A 21,400-nucleotide genomic window follows, 5' to 3' on the forward strand; every position below is an offset into this window, starting at 1 on the left:
TATCTTTGTAGCCGGTTTGACAATCACTGTTTTCGTTCCACCAAAATATGTACTGTATGTAGTCAAATAAAATCCCAAGGCGCTACGAATATAAGTGTAGCATCCTGATGTTCTTGGTGCTTCCTGTTCACGAACAGCGCCAGTATTGAGTCACTTGAGACCTTGATCTCTTCCTTTTCACCTTTACCGACGTCGGAAACTTCTCTTCATGTCATGTAGGCCGTCATAGTCCAAAGCCTGCCACACCGCCACGCAAATGTTTTCGCGTGCGGAAACGATCTAAAGCAGAGCGCTAGTCGCTGCAAACTCTGACGGCGACCCAAAGGCTTCAGCTAGAAGGCTTTTAGTGCAGTATACAGGGCTGCGTCGGCTAGACTCTGATCCGTGCTTCGGCATACAAATTTGAAAGACTCTACATATTTAATTACCGCTTCCATGTCTGCCTGAACAATATTCTCGCAAGATCCCAAGTTGTATTGTATTTATCGAAGAAGGATAGATGCATCCCATCCCCTGTGTTCCCTTGGGGACTACCTTGCCTGACTGCAATTTGCTTTTTGCCTGGTTCTATCTTGTTGGAGTCCAGATGAGCTGGGAAGATCTGGTGTGTTCGGATACGTCTAATTCCCCGCGTGGTTCTGCTGAACAATTGCGATCTTAGCGTAACCACTTTTTACGCACTTAACTTTATTTACTGTACTCGCCTCGCACAGAATCCAGGAATCTACATACAACAATGCTATTAGTGAGAGCTAAGCTGCTGTCAGGGCTGCGGCCTGGGCTTAGTTAAAGAGCGGCTTGTTGAACAAGCGTAGAATGTTTGGCTATTTGGTCTCTTGGGTAGTACAGTAGACTCTAGCCTACGTGCTAATCAAGACGACCAGGCGATACTAGCGCCATCCAGATCACTAATGGCATGGCGCAAGATCATCGACAGGTCTACTTCGCAGAAGCTAGGCGGATAGAAGCTGTCAAGCTACATGAGCTACAGAAGTCTTGGTTGCCACTTCGTCGCATCTATGTAGTGCAAATGGGTCAGGTGCCGGCCTGATATCGGCCGGGTCACCTTTACCTACAGGTAGATTATGCCGCCTGGTTTTTGAATAAAGCAAGAATTGGAGCCGACTGACCGGACATTGATTCCATGAGGCATTCCATCTTTAGGCAAAGTCTTTTCATCGATCACGGCGGCCCAGCAACCATATTTTCACATGGCCATCACATCTCTCGTCGCTTGGGCGGCGGGGCCCGCCACTAGCTTCTCGTGTGTGCGAATCTGCACCCTCGCCGTAACTTCAATAGTGCTCTACTTCGTCATCAATGAAATCATACGAGCAAAGTCCCGCATCAAGGGCCTGGCCGGCCCGCGAGGCCTTCCCCTCATCGGCGTGCTCTGGGACATCAGGACGAACGCGGCTGAGCAGTACCGCAGATGGGCGAAACGGTATGGGGACGTCTATCAGGTCCAACTGGGCAACGTGACTGTCGTCGTGGTCAACTCGGCCGAGTCGGCGCGGACACTATTCGGCCACAACTCGCAGGCGCTCTCCTCAAGGCCAGAGTTCTATACCTTTCACAAGGTCCTTTCTGACACGGCTGGCACGACAATCGGAACGTCGCCCTACTCGGAATCTCTTAAACGCCGTCGCAAGGCCGCGGCGTCGGCGTTGAACAGGCCATCGGTGGCCAGCTACGTTGGAATTTTGGACCTGGAAACGCGCGATTTTGTGCTTGAGATGGTTGCTTACGGCAAGCATGGTACCAAAGCCATCGACCCGATGCCGATGATCCAGAGGCTGTCGCTGTCGCTTGCTCTGACATTGAACTGGGGCAGCAGGGTTGCATCGCAGCACGATGGACTCTTTTCTGAAATCACCCACGTCGAAGAGGAGATATCCAAGTTCCGCTCGACCACTGGGAACCTGCAAGACTACGTCCCGCTTCTGCGCATAAACCCATTCAACGGCCACTCGGCACGCGCACGTGAAATGCGCAACAGGCGGGACGTGTACCTGAAGCATCTGGACGATGATCTCCGCAGGAGGATGGCGGCGGGGACGCAGAGACCATGTATTCAGGCCAACATCATCCTCGACGACAACGATATCAAGGCAGACAGTGCTCAGCGGTTATCCAAGGCCGAGATGACCAGTATCAGCCTGACCATGCTGAGCGGTGGCCTGGACACCATAACGACAAATGTCGCGTGGTTCATTGCCCTTCTGGTGCAGCGGCCAGACATACAGGAAAAGGCCCACCTCGAAATCCGCAAACACTTGATTGACCAAGTGCAGCCCGACAGGTCTGACCCCCTCGGGCTGTGCGATGCCGAGGACGACCAGGGCTGTCGGTACGTCGCGGCGCTGGTGCGTGAGAGTCTGCGGTACTACACGGTGCTGCGCCTGGCCCTGCCACGTGTCTCTGTGCGCGAAGTCGTCCACGAGGGCGTGGTCCTTCCGCGTGGGACGGTGTTTTTCCTGAATGCATGGGCGTGCAACATGGGTAGGTTTTTTTTTTTTTTTTTAAAAATTGATCTAGGAACATGTCGTCTGCTGTTTCTTCCTCGCCGAGAGAAATTCCCGGATACGACAAAGATGGCTGACTATTGACCTTTTGTGAGCAGATGCCAAGGTCTGGACGGATCCCGAGGTGTTCCGCCCAGAACGCTGGCTAGAGCAGCCGGACGCGCCACTGTTTACGTATGGCGTAGGGTATCGAATGTGCGCCGGCTCTATGTTGGCCAACAGGGAGCTTTATTTGCTTTATATGCGTCTGATTGCTCACTTTAAAATCGATCCGGTGCCGGCAAAAGACGGTTGTGATGGCATCGACGTGGTGGACTGCCACCCGGTGTCGGGCAACTGCGATCCGACGAGCTTGGTAGCGATTCCGCGGCCATACAAGGTATTGTTTGTGCCGCGAGACCTCGATTTTATTGGAATGAGTGTTGCCTAGGCATAAAAGAGTTTTGGTCGGATGACAGATGCCGCGTGTGACATGAGCCAAGAAGGTTTCTTGGGAGGTACAAGAAAATAGGTCAGGGACAAGAAAAAATAGCGTCGGCGTGAAGATGACTTGGACGACTAGAACAGGTTAGAGGCCGAGGGCTAGCAGCCAGTCGCCTATTAAATGCCAAGCCGGAAGTTGACGTAGGGTTGGGAAGCAAAATCAAAACGCCTCAAGGGCCTTTGGTGCCGCACTGTTTGCGAGGCAATTTTTGACTTGCAGGTTGTGGCACAGCGACAAGATTCCTCTCAACACGGGAGACGGTGACGCGTGTCGACGTGAGAGACGTGATTTGCTCAACAGCGACCGACCGCTTCAAGGTATACTGTATTTAGGTACCCACCAAATAGGATTGACCAGCCGGTTGAGCCCCGCTTCGGTTCAATCGGGAGAACTACGGCACTGTACAAGGACAAGGAGCATTTGGAATAACTGTCAGATATCGAGATCTGCAATCTTGATGCGGGTTAATTTGAACTTTGAACTCGGAAAAAAAAAGATGTCTCTCATCTGCCCTCCACTGTCAACAATCTCGTGGTTCAGTTCGCAGGACTATATACTGCATGCAGAGGCCGTCTGGCCAACGAGCATCAGTCATGCTTCCACATGTTCTGCTCAACGGTCGCAAATGCCTCGACGCCGACGCAAACAGACGTCACGACTCTCAAGGCCCCTACTGATCGGGAACTCCAGTGGAACTCCAGTGGGGGGCCGGGTTACTTTTGAAGGCTTTCTAGTAGAACGTCTTTTTGCTTACTGAAATTTGCTACTACGCAGCCTGCATCAGCCTTCCCTTCAATCGGTAGGCGCCGAGAAGCAAGGCGCTTGCTCGTTCCAATTGCGACGATCACTAATGATGAAGCCAGCACCCACCCAGATGGATGGGTCGGCATCCTTAACAAAAGACCACGCTTTATGTGGGGTACCCCAAACACGTCAATCTCGCCCATGCATTGGCGGTCAGCCATTCACATGGGCTATTTCCGTCACGTTGATGGAGTGTCAGCGACTTGCCGGCAGCCGGCCTCAAGACATCACTGCCACCATATCCGGGCTTGGAAAACACGTACACATTGGCACCTTGTTTTGGAGGAACTTTTCACGTGTCCAGGTACGCAGCCAATGAATGCTTGTTGATGTCAGTCTCAGATCATTGCTACCCAGTGCCTAGGCATGTGTTGCTAGCACTTGATGGGTCCACTTCTTGCCGTCTTGTCTCCGCCAGGGCCTTACAAGGTGGATGTAAATAAAAGATGGAGGGGAGCCGCCATCTCTAGGTACAATGTTTAAGTCGGTTAGGAGACTCATTTCACCAGGATGACAGTTGGCTTAGGGTTTTTAGAGTCAATATTTGTCACCTACACGCCGGTGCTCTATCTAGCAACGATGAGGCTTGTTAGGCTAGCTCTCGGGTGGGCTACCTTGGCCTCTGCTCAGTCGGGGGACCTGGCATCATACGTACGGACTGATGTAAGTCTGCCGAATCTTTGGGGCCTATGCAAATGACCCAGGCCTAACTGTAACTGTTAATATAGACGGGCTCTGTCAATGGAGGCAATACGTTCCCCGGCGTGTCCTACCCGCTGGGTATGGTCAAGCTGGGCCCAGATCTCTACAACGGAGGAGACAGCTACTCGGGCTACCAGCCAGACGGCGACTTTATCGGATTTTCCATGCTGCATGAATCCGGCACAGGTGGCGCTCCCAAGTACGGCGTCGTTTCACAGATGCCCATGGTGGGCGAGATTTCCAACCCGCTAAAGGACATGACTGCCACCAGGGCAAGTCCTGATGTGACTCGTGTTGGCTACTACCGAAGCTCTCTCGACTCCGGGGTCACGGTGGAGCTCAGTGCAACCCGCAAGGCCGGCATGTACAGCCATACATTCCCATCCTCGGGTCAGCCTCGAAACGTCGTGGTGGATGTCTCGCATGTTCTGCCGTCGTTTCGTGGTCAGGGACTAGGACAGAACTACCTGGGCGGTCGTATCGAGGTCAAAACTTCCGAGTCTGGAAGACCGAGCTATCAAGGCTACGGCATTTACGATAATGTGGGTTACAAGCACGGCGAGAGATGCAGGTGGGCAATAAAAGATTACTGACTATTTCCAGGGATGGAACCGCGCTGGACCGTGGAGAATCTACTTTTGTGGTCGTTTCGATAACAATGCCACCTTCAAAACCTTTGTCAGTGACGGGCTCACCAGCGACAACCTCGTATTCTTTGGCCAAGAAACGAGCTACGAGTCCACCACCGCTAGGATGGGTGCTGTTTTCACATTTAATGATGCTCAGGTCATATCTCGAGTAGGAGTTTCGTTCATGTCCGAGAGCCAGGCGTGCGACAGTGTCGACAGCGAAATTCTAGAGGGAACTTCTATTTCTACTCTTGAGGAGAACACAAGGGCCGCTTGGAATACAGAGGTTCTGTCAAAGGTCACCACAACCGACACCAACGAGACCATGAAAACTCAGCTGTACACCGCGCTTTACTTTATGAACTTGCTGCCGACCAACAAGACTGGAGAAAATCCATTGTGGGAGTCAAGTGAGCCTTATTTCGACGACATCTTTACTTTTTGGGACACGGTATGTATTGTACTGCTACTTTCTGACAGCAATAACTACGAGTCGCCCGGGTTGGACTTGTAGACTGACAAAAGCTTCTTGTGGATTTTCAGCACCGATGTACCACAGCGCTTCTCCATGTCCTTCAGCCAACAGCCTACGAAGAGTTTATCCGGTCGATGATTGATATTTGGCGAAACGAGGGCTACGTCAGCGACGCACGATCATCCAACTGGAATGGAGCTGTCCAGGGAGGCAGTAACTGCGACAATGTTCTAGCCGACGCGTACGTCAAGGGCGTGCGAGGCGGCGTGAACTGGGACGACGGATATTCTGCCATGGTCCAAAACGCCGAGGTAACTCCTCCAAAGACCGACGGCGATGGTCGCGACCCGTCTGGCCAAGTCAAAGAGGGTCGAGGTGCGCTTCCTGACTGGAAGGAGCATGGTTTCATCACTCCCAAATTCACTCGATCGGTCACCCGCGCTGTCGAGTATTCCACCAACGACTTTGCTTTGCATCAGGTCGCCAGGGGCTTGGACCGGAGTGACGATGCAGACAAGTATATGCAGCGATCCCGCAACTGGCGCAACCACTGGAATCCCGACATGGAAGCCCTCGGTCACAGGGGCTTCCTTGGACCTCGCGACCTGAACGGCTTCATATCCCAAGACCCCATGAGCTGCGGCGGCTGCTACTGGGGCGACTACTACTACCAGGCTCTCCCGTGGGAGTACTCCTTCAACGCCCACCACGACGTCGCCCACATGGTGACGCTGATGGGGGGGCCGGACATGTTTGTCGACCGCCTGGAAAAGATGTTCACCCCTGGCCTCTTTGGCGGCAATGCGCAGTTTGGCCACACCATGTTCAACCCAGGAAACGAGCCGAGCTTCAACTCTCCCTACATGTACAACTTTGTCAACCGCCAGGACCTCTCGGTGCAGCGAAGCCGGTTCGTCGCAAAGTCCTACTACGCCCCGACGCCCGCGGGACTTCCGGGCAACAGCGATGCGGGCTCGATGGAATCTTGGCTGCTCTGGAACATGATTGGTCTGTACCCGATAACAGGACAGACGACCTTTTTGATCGGCTCGCCTTGGTTCAAAGACCTGACCATCGACGTCGGCGGGAACAACCTCACCATCACGACGACTGGCGGCTCCGAGTCGGCCTTTTACGTGCAGTCGCTCAAGGTCAACGGCCAAGACTGGAACAAGTCGTGGCTGACGTGGTCCGACGTCTTTGAGAACGGCGGCACCCTTGACTTTGTGCTGGGAAGCACCCCACGCAACTGGACGACGGGGCCGCTTCCGCCTAGCCCGGCGAGCAGCGGGACGCTTTTGCGGGTTGAATGAGATTTTAATGAAAAGGGCTGGCGGCCGGGAGCACGCCCATGTAATAGAGCGAAACTTTGTTTTATGTCCATCTCTTTTGTTCTTTTGCCATAGAAGTTATATGTCTAAAATACCCAAAGACAACAGCAGGCCGCAGTCATGTTGGCCGACACAAACTACATCTTTTTAAAACACACACGATTTTGGCTTATTTTTGTCAGAAATACCACTTTCGACAACTGTTCCGCTCAGAAGAGAAAAATAAGGAGCTGTTAATTTGAGTCGGAAGGGCTCTGAATTCCCTACTGCAATTGACAAAAAAACAAAAGGACAGGAGACCGCTTGGCCTCCTATTGTTTTGATTGCATCAGCCGTGAATCGAACACGGGGCCCATCGAATTGATTCGTTGAATGGCAACGATGGATTTTACCACTAAACCACTGATGCTGGTTGTTTGATTGATGACTCATCGAGGGTACAGTGTTACTCATAATCCTGCATTGTCCCAGACGGCATCTAACCAGCTTCTCGAGTTGGACATCACCTTACTACAGGCTGCTCAAATTTTACCACGGGTCTTATCGGTCCATCGTCGCGCACCTTACCATATTAAAGGGCTGTTCTTGAACCCTCGGGGTGCCGGCTTCTTTCGGGAGACTATCGGCTACATTGACGCAACATCTTCAGTCCTGGCACACTCATCTCGGCCGTCGCGCCCAGTCGCACGTGCCTGCGGGTCTTTGTTGTGGGTGTGCTCGCGATCTGCCTCTTCCTCGTCGCTGCGATCTCCGTCCTGGGAGGGGTTATCTGCACATCCGGCTGGCAACACGCGATCGTGCGTCTTTGGCCTCACGTTCAAGGCTGAACATGCGCAAGTGACCGGGCGATGCGGGCCTGATGAGGAGACCAAAAAAAAAAAAAAAAAAAAAAAAAAAAAAAAAAAACAGGACTTGAAGGTTTGGGTAGGCCATGGCGTTGGCAACGTGGCTGCCTGTTCTGTTTTGACTTTGTAAACCTCGATTTGGGAGGTGTCAGCCTACGGTCACTTGTTTGCAGATCCCCGGCCACCCTTTCCACAAATGACCCCCATCATATAGTTAGTACTCCATAGCTCTGACAAAGACTAACTACTTTTGTGATTAGAGTTAAAGGAGGTCAAAGTCATCGAGAACGAGAATCTAGGTCGTTACTGAATCATGCCAGAGATGTGACAGACACATCTGCCAAGCCCAAGCGTGGTATGGTAATCCAGCCCAATAAAATTTGGACTTAAAGTGCCCAACGTCTCCAAGAGAATTAAAATTTCCATTCTCTACCCAGCCAGAAGTTTTGGGCCAGATGCCAAGACTGTCTAAAGACTAAAGTTGCGAGCTTATACAGATTTTTCGCCCATCATGTTCCCAAACACCACCATTCAAGCAACTGACGTGGCGCCGCACTAGGCCAAGTTTGCTGAAGGCGGTTTGCCTACTCGAAGCTGTTAGTGGTTGTTGGAAACGATTCCTGGCTTTGACAAGGATAATTCGGATCATGGAAATACTAGACAAGACCGACGCACTATCGGACTGCTTGCATGCTTCGTCGGTCAAGTAAAAGTGTTTACAGTTGCGATATTGGTTTCTGAACATTATCAGCACGGCGTGTTTTGCGACAAAAGGTGTGCCGGCACCACTGGCGAGACCGGCGGGCTCAACGGGCCATGGAGATGTGCGTTTCCACCTACGCGATATGGAGTATCATTCATAGTAAAAGCACATGCAGGACTATCCTCCTATACAAGTGGCGAACCAGGCTATCCCATCTTTATCACAGGTAACTCCAGGCGGACTGTAGAGTGGTACTCCGTACTCAAGTCCTAGTAGTAGCAAGGAGGAACCCTCACATAAGGACACAAGGCGATTCCTTCCAGGGTCTAGTCTAGACTAGTTCTAGTACGCACACGTAACTCGGAGATTATAGCCAAAATGTTTCGTTTCACAAAATATGAAAAAGTGTATTTCGTCCTGCACCCGGCGACATTGAAACACTTTTAGCTGTCAATCTATATCCAATCACTTTCCTAGCGCCCTGAGAAACAATATGTCCCTATACCGTGTTGAGTCGTGAAGTTGGGAATACTTTGCAGATAAGGATTCTGGGAGATGTCAACGCATCAAAAAAGAAACCAAGAATCCAGACGTGATACCACGGCCTCGGTCTCACTACCGTCGTCTGACCACTTTGGAGATTTGACTAGTCTCGTCCGTCCTTCAGAGATCGAGAACATTTCCCGCCTCAGAAAACCTACGTCATGACCCGGTGTTTCGGGCTACCGCTGATGCAAGTTTCTCCATGTGAAGAAGGTTTTTGAGCGACCCCCCTTTTGTATGTTTTTTTTTTTTTTTTTCTTTTCTTTTTTTTTTTGGGAGGGGATGGATCGCCCTCGGGCTTTTGACTGCGGATACTGCATACCATGTAAAACCCCAGACGGCATGTGCTAAACGTTCGCCACCCCATTTGTTCATTGTACGTCCCTTTTCTGCATGATACTACTAACTGTGCAGGGAAAAAAAGTATAGGGAGAAAGATACAGAGAGAGAAACAAAACGAAATGACGTGTATGGGAAAATGCAGGTACGCATGCAGTGAAACCCCGCTGCAAATGGGCCGCCTGCTCGAGCGCCGGGTCGGATCTGATCATCTTGGGACGAGGCACATCCTGGGAGGCTAGTCAGCCCTCCCAGGCTCGTCTCAATAATCTATCACCTTGTTTTCTTTTGGTCCGCCCAGTCAATTCTGCTGCGCTGCGCAGTCGAGAACGAGGCCATGATTTGTAAAAGGAGGCAGGGGTATGGCAATAGCTGCGGGAATAAAATTGTTGGGATTGGACTGTTTTCCCTTTGACAATAAAAGATACTAGATCTACGTCTTGCAAAGTGCGCGTCACTGGAAGAAATGACTTTGTCGAGGTGTCTGGCAAAATGACCCCGGAAACACTCTCTCCCTGGAACTAGCATAGCACATAGCAGCACGTGGACAAGACCGCCAACCAGTTACTCTGCAATTACAGTTCCTTAGTCTGGGAAGAATTACTGCCGAAATGATCTCATTTATGTTGAGGAGAGATCGAAAACGTCTTGACTGGGTACTGGCTGTAGAGAATTGGGATGAAACTATGCGACCGACCTGGTCCAAGTCAAAAAATGCGATCCTACTGGGTCTCGAGCTGACCACCAAGTCGGCCAAAACGACGCGCACACATGCACATATTCTCTCTTCTTTCTCTCCAATTTATTTCAGACACAAACCAAATAGTCTTCGCTTGAAATGCTCTCTTTGGACGCGAGGTGGAGAAAGGGTATCTCCGACTTTTGGGACCTATTCCCCCCACCCCTTTTTTTCTTCTTTTGTTTTTGAGCTGATCGCAGACGACTGCGTCTGGTCCGTTTGTTACGTCCGGCTCATCATGACATGGGACCAAACGTGCGTGGACGGACGCAAAGTCCAACGGTGCCGATCAAAGTACATCTCCGGTCCATGGGGGTTATCTGCACTTTTTATGCGGTCGAGTATACTTTGGGTTCCTGGATCAGGTCATTTCGGTCTTGTCGGCCCAAAGAAACTCTGAAAGGGGTTCATCAATTTTTTCTCATGTCACGTAGTGTTGCCTTTCGGTACTCTCATGTTAAGATTTTGTCAATCGTTACATGATAATGACCAATGTCAGATGTGAAGTACTTTGTACACATCGGCCTGGTCTTTTGTCCAAAGGTAAAAAAGAATATAGAAGGAAAGAAAAACAAGGGAGAAGGGAAAAAGAAAAAAAAGACCAGCCAGAACCGACGAGTAATTCCAAAACACCACCGTCGCTACGGGCCGACCCTGAGTAGCCGAGATTTTGTACCCTGTTCACCCGGATATTGATTGGTTTTTCTCTGTTGTTTCCATTCCATCGCTCCTCCGGACGAAGAAGAGTGAAAAGAAGGGAAGAAAAAAAAAGAGAACAAACAAAAGATAAAACTTGGGCGACGGAAGCATCTTGTTGACCCCTTTTCTGTTTGCTCCTTGTACCCCTTTGCATTCGATAATATAAACCCAGAGACCGCAGCACCTAGGACTTGGGCTACCACTTACACAGCCAGGGGGAGAGCACGTTCGTTACCTAGGCCAGCCCACTTGTCTTTCAGCCAGCAGAGAAGAGAGAACATCCAGACCTAGGCCCTTGGGAGTGCCGCTTCCGGCGCGCAAAAGACCACGACACAAAAAAAGTACCTCACAACGCGCCAATAATCATATACACACAATGGTGCTCCACAGTCATCTGGCCCGCTCAGCGGCGCTACTCCTTGTCGCTTGCGGCCTCGGCGCCGCAGAAACAGCCGACAGCGCGGCGGGCAGCGCACCCGGCGCATCCACCGGCGCAGCCGACATTCCAAACGTGACGGGCAAGCTCGGCGACGCTGCCTCCATCACCAACAACCCGCCGGGGAGGTACCGGGCAGGATGGATGGCGACGCCGTCGAACCCCTTCTCGGGCTCCATCGAGGCCATCAGCAGCCCGAACGGCAAGGGCGTCATCTTCCTTGTCAACCTTGAGAACTTGCCTGCCCAGGGAGGCCCTTTTAGTGAGCTGCCTTGCCCCCCATTTTCTTTTTTAATCTTAGCCATAAAGTATCCGATTCATGAAAGCCACCCCACCGATGCACTAACACCAAAGATTAAAAGGCTATCACATACACGACCAGCCAGTGCCCGATGATGGCAACTGCAACAAGACGCTGGCGCACCTCGACCCGTACCAAAGAGGGCAAAAGCCCGATTGTGACGCGGGCGAGCCCCAGACCTGCGAGGTTGGGGACTTGTCCGGCAAGCATGGAAAGATTGAAGGGACCAACGTCCAGGACCGCATGTACGTTGCCAAGCAGCCAAAAAAAAAAAAAAAAAAAAAAAAAAAGAAAGACATTTGTCGTCCGAAAAATCACCATTGTGCTGACTCAAGTCCGAACAAACACCTCTAGGTTCCACGACATGTACACATCCCTGGCGGAGGGAATTGGCGCCTTTGTGGGAAACCGCAGCGTGGTGATTCACTTTGCCAACACGACGCGGTTCGCGTGTTCGAATTTCGTGGCCGTGTATCCGGATCGACATAAAGCAGACGAGAAGCATCGGCCAATGAACAAAGATAACATGGCACCTCATGCCAGGCGCATGTTGAGCTTCATGAAGGCGTTGCGTGGTGTTTGATGGTTCGGCCACGAATAAAATACATCTACGGAGGGGTTTCAAAAGGTCTGTTTTCTTTTGTCACTAACTGCAAGGAATGTGCATCAGCGTTGGTTTGGTCAACATGGGAAGCATTTGGTCAAGGCTCGGTTGCGGAGTTGGACTTTATTAATATCAACTCGACATTTTGTATACCGCAAATAAAGCTTTTAATTCCCCTTTTTTGGAATGCCAGTGCGATTCACCGCACGGTGGAGCTGGCTGAATGAAGCACCTCAGGCTACATTCTCAGTTGCCTTCAAGCTGGCCACTACCGTGAGCGCCATCAGCGGGCTTACAGCATAGGCAAACGCGAGAAATTTGGCCACTGCGAGCTTCTGGTTTTCGCTGCTGTTGTTGACCTCGGCCAGCGCCATTAACTTCAATGCCGGTGGTCCAGCGGGCATGAGCATCATGCAGAATACCAAGATCGGATCTTCGCTGAGTACTCCCGTGTGTTTTGCCAACATGTAGATGACGGATACACCGACGGCAGGCCAGATAAAGAAGCGAATCAACAGCACGATGGTGGTGGCACGCCACGGCACGGCACCAGACTTGTCGTCATCATCCGAATCAGAGTCATCGCCGCGCTTGACCTTGCGCATGGCCTCTGCCAGCTTCACCCCCACGACGATGACCTGCAGAGATGCAAAAAGATCTCCAATATTCTGGAGCGACGTGGTTATCCATGCGCTGAAGAAGCCGCCCTCGAAGGGATCCGCAAAGAAGGCCATCTTCAACGGTGGGGTCAGGCCGATGATGAATCCTGCTGCGGCACCAAAGACTGGTGCGTTGGCGAACGGCGCGACGTGATGCAGGACGACCTGTACCGGGTGAGGGAGAGACTGGTGGATAGCGCGCAGATGGGAATGCACTTTGCGCGAGGCCCGGCGACCTCTTCGCAGGACAGGAGAGGGGAGGAGCGAGGTGCGTTCATCGGCGCCGCCGTCCTCTTCGTCGTCACTCTCAGAATCTTGGTCGGCAGGTTTTCCAGACGGTGGATCCTCCGCATCCGCACTGAGCAGTTTCGGGCCGAGCGCAAAGGTGATGGAATTACTAACCATGGTGTTGATGAGAAAGTACGTCTTGGCCCGCTGGACGGCATCGTCCATACTGTCGCTTCCCCCAGGGATCAAGATGCTGCTCAGGATTCCCGTCTTCTCCAGCGCCTGGATCAGCAGCAGAGGCATCGAGGTGGTGTTGTTGAATGCAATCGCTGGAGTCGTCCACGCCGGCATCTCCCAGGATTGCGGCAGCGTCTTCTCCAGCAGTTTTCCGAGGCAGATGGACAAGGTGTTGCAAACCACGGACCACAGCAGGATGGGCAGGTATCGCCCTACCACTTCAATGCTCAGTTGGTCACCGAGCTTGGTCATGAGGAGCGCCGGGAGGAATATCTTGACGCATGCTTTCGAGACCTGACGTCCTGCGTCCGAATCGAGAAGCTTGAACTGAGAGGCGATGACTCCGTAGAATATGGTGAGAAGTACGGAGAGCGAGGCCTGGATTGCGCCTATGAAGGCTGGCCCCAGCCCAGAAGACGACATTGTGTGGCGATTTGCAACGTCGGCGGGCGATGTGCGGGATTTGGGTGAAGGAAAGGGTGTTGTATTCCTGGAAGTTGAAAATGGGCAGAATCAGAATTTGGAAATAAATTTATGGGAGTTGTTTGGCATGCCAAGTCGGAATCCAAAGCCCGTTTCGTTCTTTGAGGTCATCGTCAAGGTTTGGCGTTTAGAAGCCCACCAAAAAGCTCGAGCTCAAGCGTTGAAACCTGGCAAACATTCTCAGTCATTGACGTCATGGCACTTAGCGGGCCCGATCCTCATATCAACGAGTGGGTTCATTTCAGGCTGAGTTGCATCGGTTTACGGGTTGAAAATTCACAAAACTGTTTTCACGGAAGCGTTTGCCAATTCGAGGTTTGTTAGTTGCAAAGCTCAAGCTATTTACATATACGCCAGGTTGGGATGGAAGATCTAGCCAAGCAAGCTTGGAAGCTCAACCAAGGTGGTCAAATGTAAGAAAGTGCACCACCAACTTGAACAAGTCTGATTGTCTGGTTAAGGTGGAGCTAGCACGTTGGTATACCAGCACTTCGGTTTTCATGTGGATCTCTAGCCTTGGCATAGAAAGATGTTTGGCAAGCTAGGCACCGACGTATCAAAGGTACTACCTAAGGTAGGTACCTAGGTACCCTTGCTACTTCGTACCTTACCTTAGGCTTGCTAGGTACCTTTCCAGTAAGTACCCGTACCTTGCATTAGAACGACCAAGCTGAGCAAACCGGGTCGCCTTATCCACTGGTAGAGAAGAGTTGCGAGCTGACCGAGCATGCCGATTTACAATAATGGCAACATCCTTACTCCATGGATCATTTTTATCAGCAATGTAGCTTAACCAAGCCATAATTCAAAACCTAGGTAGGTTTTGACGCACGTATTATTATTCAGCCGTTGATAATCACGATAAGTACCAAGGGAACTGCCAAGTCTAGGTGATCTGCTAGCAATAGAGCTGTAATTCCCAGGGTTAGGGTTATATCTCACCTTGCCCCAGCTGCTTGCACTCAGGGATGGAACCACAACTTGGTCTCTGAGACAGCCGTCGTATCCCCGAATACCCTCTTCCACATAGGGTGACTCGCCCACTCACCCAATGGAGAGGAACGCTGCTCTAAAAGCTATTTGCTGCAACCTTCCAAGAAGCACAATATATAATCGAGCTGAGAGTTTCCATCCGAAAACGTGATGCCGAAAGCAAGCTACAAAGCGATGTGATTCGTATTTGGTATATAGTATACTCCAGCTCGTGAAAGACCTTTTTGGAGCTGGACGTAATATCAACAATATATATTTGGGCGCGGAAATGGAGTTGTAAGACATAGGTTATAAAGAAGTAGAAGCAACTCAGGCTGATGTACCGGGTCAGTTTGAGGAGCAACCCTAGTAACCCCGTACAAGTCGCTTCGGGGTGAGAAAAGAATAATATGTCTGCCGGCAGCTTGGGCAAGTAAATATGTAATGTAGACGCTAGCACACTTGAAAGCCGCTTAGTTTAACTCGGTAATTCTCTACATTGAGCCCGTGGGAGATTCCAGCTCTAGGAATGTTGGAAACTGCCAACAAGAGTTAGGGCCAGTTTCAAGCTTGCATACTTCTCATAGAAATAGTACTAAATTTCTATGATGATATCTGCCTCAGTTCCGGAAAAAGAATATCTTCCAGAGTCTCTTGGAATTCCTAGGCGCAATCCTGTAGGAAACAGCATCTGTGGAAAGAATTTGTGAACGCGTGGATTAAATTTGCGGTATGGGTCTCTCAAAATTGGCCCAACTCGGTTGGTGGGACAAAATAGAGACAGCCCATTTGTGATAAAGCACTACACTGCAGGCAGCCTTTCAAGCACGTGTTTCCCCTGACAGAAACTCGATCAGGGATAGACTTCTACAAAGTATATCAGCAAGCATCTATTAGAGTTAGTGTCGGAAAAAGCAGAACCTTGGCGAGTGGCGAGGCTTCAGGATCATTTGAAAATATTTTCAGGTCGCCCCCTGGAATAGAATGAGTCTGTCATGCCATTGGGCATTAATAGTATCGCGCCATGGGCTCGGTGTCCGCCGAGCACGCCACCCTCAGTCACTTCTCCACGGATGGGAATCCACGATTTCGCATGAGGTCCCTAGGTGTGCACATGGGCCTGGACAATCCGCAAAGGTCTTGGACGCCTGATGTAATTTCGATTTGTCCGCTTTTCTGGTTGGTCAAGGATGGTAGGCGTGGCAAAGATCGAAAGAGCTGTGGACTATTAGTTTACGCATTCTCGGAGATCCTAGTAGTTATCCGGTTCCAATCTTTCCTCCTTTCAGATCGAGCAGGGGACCTTTAATGGGAGTGTTATGATCCATTTACATACTGTACTAGGCTCTTCATTAATAATGGGCTGGTTTCAAGGCAGAGTCACATTTGCTGCTGTAAAGCGGGTTATTGACCCAGGGTATTGGGTTCACTCGTTGGCTTCGCCGTAAGCCCTCAAAGTCTCCGTTGTCACTTCATGGAAGACGTTGCGCTGTTGGTTGGCATCCAAAAGCAACCATTTGATTGATGATCTCGATTGCAGAACTAAACGATTCCTTGGTAAAATATGTCTGTCAGTGTCACCACCGAAGTGCGGGATGAATTTGCTTTGGCATGGGAGAAAGCGCGGAGTTGAAAGAGAAAAAAATCCCATCCTGGCCTGCCTGCCTGCCTGGGTTGGGCTGCCCGTTGGCTGGGGCATGTTGAAAAGATTGATTTGTCGACTACCCCGGTTTCTTGCTCCGGGCGTTTAATTCCCTTGTTTCTTTTTCCTTGCACGGTAGGACGTGCCTGCCTGTTGCATGTCGCTGCTGTTGTTGGTGCAGATTGCCCACGCGTGCGTCTTCCAGAATTGGCAAGTGCGAATTCGCTTATTACAGCTTCGTGTTACACTAAACGTCCTATTGCATGGGACAGAAGTCGACATGCAGGTTGCCTATCCGTGAGTGGCACGTTGAAAATGTTGGATTGCCTAGCAGATTGATCGGTGATAATTCAGGACGACAGAAATGAGCACGTCCAAAGGGTCTTACACGTGGTGAAATTAAGCTCTTTGATTCGGCCTCGGGTGTGTAAGGTCCCCACCCGCTTGGCAGCTCCTGCTATCGCCATTTAACTTGGCACACTTGGCATCTGGCCTCTAGACAGCAACAACTTCCTTTCTCTCTTACCACACTCGGCGAACAAAGGACAAAAAAGTTTCCCAAGCTTCGCAAACCTGCGGGCTTGGGCTTCGTTCCGAGACTCCCAAGACCTCCAAGACTTTGCTACACCCCGAATCCAGCCATGCCGAGATATCCTTGGCCTTGGAGCTGATGGCTGCCCCCACTGCTCATCCTCCTTTTCTCATGAGCACCATCGAACGAATGAGCTCCTTCACAGCGCAGTCGCAGCACTACACGTGCAGGAATGGGCCCGTCCCGGTGGCAGCATCCCGCAGTGTTTGCTGGAACAATTCCTGAGCGGCCAAGGGAAGACGAGAGACCTTGTTCGGTAACGCTTCCAGCTACCGGCATCGGCCGGTCTGTCCAATATTTACTTTGCTACACAGTGTTTCCAACGGCATCTTTCGATATACGGTTACGTTCTTGGCTCTGGTCAGGCTGGTAACTGGTCCGAAGCTGCTGGCACCTGAGAATACCCACACACATGGTTTCTCCCAAGGGCATACAGCCAAACAGCCAGTGTCAATGGCAGCACGTGGGACGCCGTTCTCCAAAGATCTCTGCCTAGGTGCACACCGTGCACATCCCTGAACTTGCCTGGGCTGGACGTTGCAGTGGACGGGGCCGCCGTCGCTTCGAGATTTCGCAACCAGCGCCAATTTATCAGCCCTGATGCAATGATGGGTGGAATCATGCATCAGTGGTGTGAGGACACCCCCTAGTCGTTGCTGCATCCTTTGCGTTCCATTTGGTCGTCCGGGGGCAAACTAGGCTGCGTAGGTGCAGTTTATAAAATACACTCGCATGCCTCATCGGCTCGGGGTTTTCTTCATTTCTCTGGTTCTGCATCCCAAGCTAGCCTCACGGGCGTTGCGAACAAACTGATCCTTGAGACGGCAGGTCAGCTCTTCATCGACAAGAGACTTTGGTTCTTTTCTCGACAAATCCCATCTTTTCGAATCAACCTCGAGTGCGCCGCGTTGTGCGCAGCTGATCGTAAAGATGCCTCTTCACCAGTTTGATTACATCTTTGCCATTGGCACCATCTTTGCGTTCCTCGATGCGTGGAACATTGGTGCGTTCTTCTAGCCTTCTCCTGTCGACGACTTGTGCAGATTATTGCAAATAAGTACCGAATTGGACTTAAATCACTGACGCCTTGAGCTTGTAGGTGCCAACGATGTCGCCAACTCCTGGGCTACATCGGTCTCATCCCGATCCGTTACATACATCCAGGCTATGAGCTTGGCTTCCGTTCTCGAATTTGCGGGGTCAATTGGTGTTGGTCAGCGTGTCGCAGACACTATTCGTACCAAGGTTGTCCCGCTTGATCTTTACAAAAATAACCCCACGGTCCTTATGCTGGGTATGGCTTGCGCCATCGTTGCTTCGTCCCTCTACCTCACACTCTGCACGAGGGTCGGTCTGCCCGTTTCCACTACTCACTCTATCATGGGTGGTGTTATTGGTATGGGTGTAGCGACTGTTGGAGCCAACAACGTCATCTGGTACGACGCCAAGGGCGGAATCAACAATGGCGTCGTCTCCGTTTTCCTCGCTTGGATCATCGCACCTGGTCTCTCGGGCGCGTTTGCTGCCATCATCTTTACCATTACTAAATACCTGGTCATGCTCCGCCAAAACCCGGTTCTCTGGGGCCTGATGACTGTTCCTGTCTACTTTGGCATCACTGCAGGGCTGCTCACCATGCTTGTTTGCTGGAAGGGAGGCTCTATCGACCTGGATGACTGGAGTGATCCTCAGCTCAGTGGCCTGATTGTTGGTGTCGGTGCTGCCTGGGGTCTTCTGATGGGTATCTTCCTCGTTCCCTGGCTGTACCGCATCGTTGCCAAGAACGACTGGGAGCTCCGTTGGTACCACATTTTCCAGGGTCCCCTTCTTTTCAGGCGCCCCGAGCCCCCTGTTCAGCCCGAGGGTGCTTCGGGCGGCATCCGTAACTTTTACGAGGGACACCTGACCCAAGAGGAGCTTGAGGCCCAGCGCGCTGCACAGCAGCAGGATGTCGAGACTGGTGTGGTCAGCGCCACCAACAACGACGAGATCGCCAACGAAAAGACCACGGAGGATACCTCTAGGAAGATTGCACATACCGACTCCGACTCTGGCTCGCACAACAACAACAACAACACCTCTGCCGCAGAAACGGCTACCCAGCCCGGTGCGCAACCCGGATATCAGCACAAGGCGCTTGTCGGTCCCAGGCCCGAGGGCAGCTGGCACTCTGGTCCGGTCATGTTCTGGTTCCTTAAGAAAATCTTCCTCAGCGGTGTTGACCAAGACATTATCAACATGCAAAAGAAGAAGAGCATGCTTACTGGTGACCTAGAGAAGGTTCACGCCGGTGTCACCCACTACGACAACAAGGCCGAGTACCTCTACTCCTTCATGCAAGTCATGACTGCCTGTACCGCCTCGTTCACTCACGGTGCCAACGATGTCTCCAACGCTATCGGCCCCTACGCTACCATCTACAACATCTGGCAATCCGGTGCCATTGAGGGTAGCAAGTCAGCTGTTCCGTTCTGGATTCTGTGAGTCTACTCAGCTAATCTTTTAAATACCATATGGAGCAACTACTGACATACTGTTGCTTTTCTGTATAGCGTTTTCGGTGGTGTCGCTATCATGATAGGTATCTGGACATACGGATACAACATCATGAGGAACTTGGGTAACCGCATCACCCTGCACTCGCCTTCTCGTGGTTTCTCTATGGAGTTGGGAGCTGTTTGCACCATCATCCTGGCCACCCGTCTCAGTAAGTTTTCCCTCTCGGTCATTCATGATTCCTCGCAACTAACACATGTCTCGCACAGAGCTCCCTGTATCCACCACTCAGTGCATCACTGGCGCCACCGTCGGCGTCGGTCTCTGCTCTGGTACCTGGAGGACCATCAACTGGCGCATGGTGGCCTGGATCTACATGGGTTGGTTCATTACCCTCCCCGTCTCTGGTATCGTTTCCGGCTGCCTTACGGGCCTGATCATCAACGCTCCTCGCTGGGGTTACTCTGGTTAATTGACCGGGACTTTGATCGCCTTGGGCCACCCGATTCTTTCTTTCGTTCACAAAAGCTTCCACTGGCTTCAAATTTTGCTCTGTCCGTCTTCGAGTTCGCACTCATTCAGGATTTCTATCCGGACAATGTACCCTCTAGACTCTTAATACAAATACCCTCATTTTGTCGACATTTTGATCGAACCTATCTAAACCGTGACTGTGCATTCAAAGAAGCTATGTGGACAGGTGCACGGAGGTATCTCTCATGGGTCGTTGACGATAGTCTCTGCGTCACACGAGAACTTTGGCGAGCAACGCTACCTATCATGTATCCTCACTGGCTTCTTTGTTCATACTATTGTCGTATTTGTATTGATTATCCTGTCCTTCCGGATTTTTTCGATTTCCTGTCAATTTCCTTTGTTAAATGGTACGAACAGTTTCTTAATCACCCCCTTTGCTTGCTATGCGAATCTATATTTGTTTCATCCCGTCATCTGCGCCGCGGAAAAGACAGACACCTTAAGGACATATCAGACCTAAAGCCACTCAGTTTTCTTCCTGGTGCCATCAGCTTTTAAGGCGAGATTTTTTTTTATTTTTTTATTTTTTTACTTTTGCAGAACTTTGGGTGAGCCCTTAGACTCTTCGTGATCGCATGGTAGAAGTGGCATTATCCTCCATTCTCTAGTCTCCCACTTGTGAACCCTCCAACAGTAAAGCCAACCTTTTGGGCTCTGTACGTCAGCATCAAAGGCCCAGCACGAAACGCACCTCGTATAGCCACCTGGACTCTAGTTGCCACAACACAATCAGTCAAAGCCAATCCAGCGCTTCCGATGTTGAAAGGACCTGTCCTGGTTGGATGCAAGGCCTAATGCAGCCAATTTGATGTGTTTGTCAGGTCACTTTTTGACTTGCACTTGTGAGTAGACATAGCAGGAGAAGGTGTTACAGCTGCGCTTAAACGACTGGATTTTCCCCCATTTTTTTCTGCAGTCCGTTTCTGGTTGGAAACCTATCAGGACTGGTGGTTTTTTATTTATTCATAAATTTCCTATACTCTGTTTTAAACATGGTCTATCCAATCGGGGCGCTCGAAGGCTTACCAATCGCGGCATTCGGGCTTTTGGGCGGTCGGCAAAACCTCGCCGAGAATTCCAGCGGCACAAAAGAAACAAGAGAAACGAAACAATACAAGAATAAAGGATGGTATTCGTAACTTGACCATGGCAATTTCAAGTACGTACCGCCCAATCCGACAATGTTCGAGGATTTGCCTCCCACGAACCAACTGTCTCAAAGAGGAAATCCTCCCGCTGAACGGCGCTCCTGATTGGTCAAGTAACGAGCGTGCTAGGACTAGCTCTGTTGGAGACCCCACTTTGGCCAGGGGTTGTGAAAGCTGCGGTCAGCTTGCGAGGAAAGGCATGCACGCAAGCAAGATTGGCGATCTCCTGCGTTTCGACAAGCTTCCT

At 51.1% G+C, this 21,400-nt stretch overlaps 5 protein-coding genes and 1 non-coding gene across 6 annotated transcripts; 4 read left to right on the top strand and 2 right to left on the bottom strand.

Annotated features, from left to right (window-relative positions):
* Nucleotides 1–1,211: 1,211 nt before the first annotated feature.
* MGG_03352 (3-hydroxyphenylacetate 6 hydroxylase) lies at nt 1,212–2,955 on the top strand (the record flags this gene model as incomplete). The annotated part of the gene is made up of 2 exons (XM_003716552.1): nt 1,212–2,502; nt 2,624–2,955. 2 exons carry the CDS (start codon nt 1,212–1,214, stop codon nt 2,953–2,955), a joined length of 1,623 nt encoding a protein of 540 aa, XP_003716600.1.
* A 740-nt stretch (nt 2,956–3,695) lies between these two features.
* On the top strand, nt 3,696–7,120 carry MGG_03351 (glycosyl hydrolase). The gene is made up of 4 exons (XM_003716553.1): nt 3,696–4,476; nt 4,542–5,057; nt 5,119–5,595; nt 5,688–7,120. Exons 1-4 carry the CDS (start codon nt 4,324–4,326, stop codon nt 6,930–6,932), a joined length of 2,391 nt encoding a protein of 796 aa, XP_003716601.1. The 5' UTR covers nt 3,696–4,323; the 3' UTR covers nt 6,933–7,120.
* A 154-nt stretch (nt 7,121–7,274) lies between these two features.
* Nucleotides 7,275–7,359, bottom strand: MGG_20193. Its single transcript has one exon. It is a non-coding gene; the product is annotated as a tRNA-Gly (tRNA).
* Nucleotides 7,360–11,194: 3,835 nt separating this feature from the next.
* MGG_03350 (cu/Zn superoxide dismutase) lies at nt 11,195–12,138 on the top strand (the record flags this gene model as incomplete). Its single annotated transcript, XM_003716554.1, has 3 exons — nt 11,195–11,516; nt 11,617–11,800; nt 11,910–12,138. The coding sequence occupies 3 exons, from the start codon at nt 11,195–11,197 to the stop codon at nt 12,136–12,138; spliced, it is 735 nt and encodes a 244-aa protein (XP_003716602.1).
* A 119-nt stretch (nt 12,139–12,257) lies between these two features.
* MGG_03349 (uncharacterized protein) lies at nt 12,258–14,106 on the bottom strand. Its single transcript, XM_003716555.1, has one exon. It carries the CDS (start codon nt 13,704–13,706, stop codon nt 12,393–12,395), a length of 1,314 nt encoding a protein of 437 aa, XP_003716603.1. The 5' UTR covers nt 13,707–14,106; the 3' UTR covers nt 12,258–12,392.
* A 2,783-nt stretch (nt 14,107–16,889) lies between these two features.
* Nucleotides 16,890–20,188, top strand: MGG_03348 (phosphate-repressible phosphate permease). Its single transcript, XM_003716556.1, has 4 exons — nt 16,890–17,975; nt 18,072–19,452; nt 19,525–19,679; nt 19,738–20,188. The coding sequence occupies exons 1-4, from the start codon at nt 17,903–17,905 to the stop codon at nt 19,938–19,940; spliced, it is 1,812 nt and encodes a 603-aa protein (XP_003716604.1). The 5' UTR covers nt 16,890–17,902; the 3' UTR covers nt 19,941–20,188.
* The last annotated feature ends 1,212 nt before the right edge of the window (nt 20,189–21,400 follow it).

This window comes from Pyricularia oryzae, chromosome 4, assembly GCF_000002495.2.
Source record: "Pyricularia oryzae 70-15 chromosome 4, whole genome shotgun sequence".
In the NCBI taxonomy this organism is placed as follows: domain Eukaryota; kingdom Fungi; phylum Ascomycota; class Sordariomycetes; order Magnaporthales; family Pyriculariaceae; genus Pyricularia; species Pyricularia oryzae.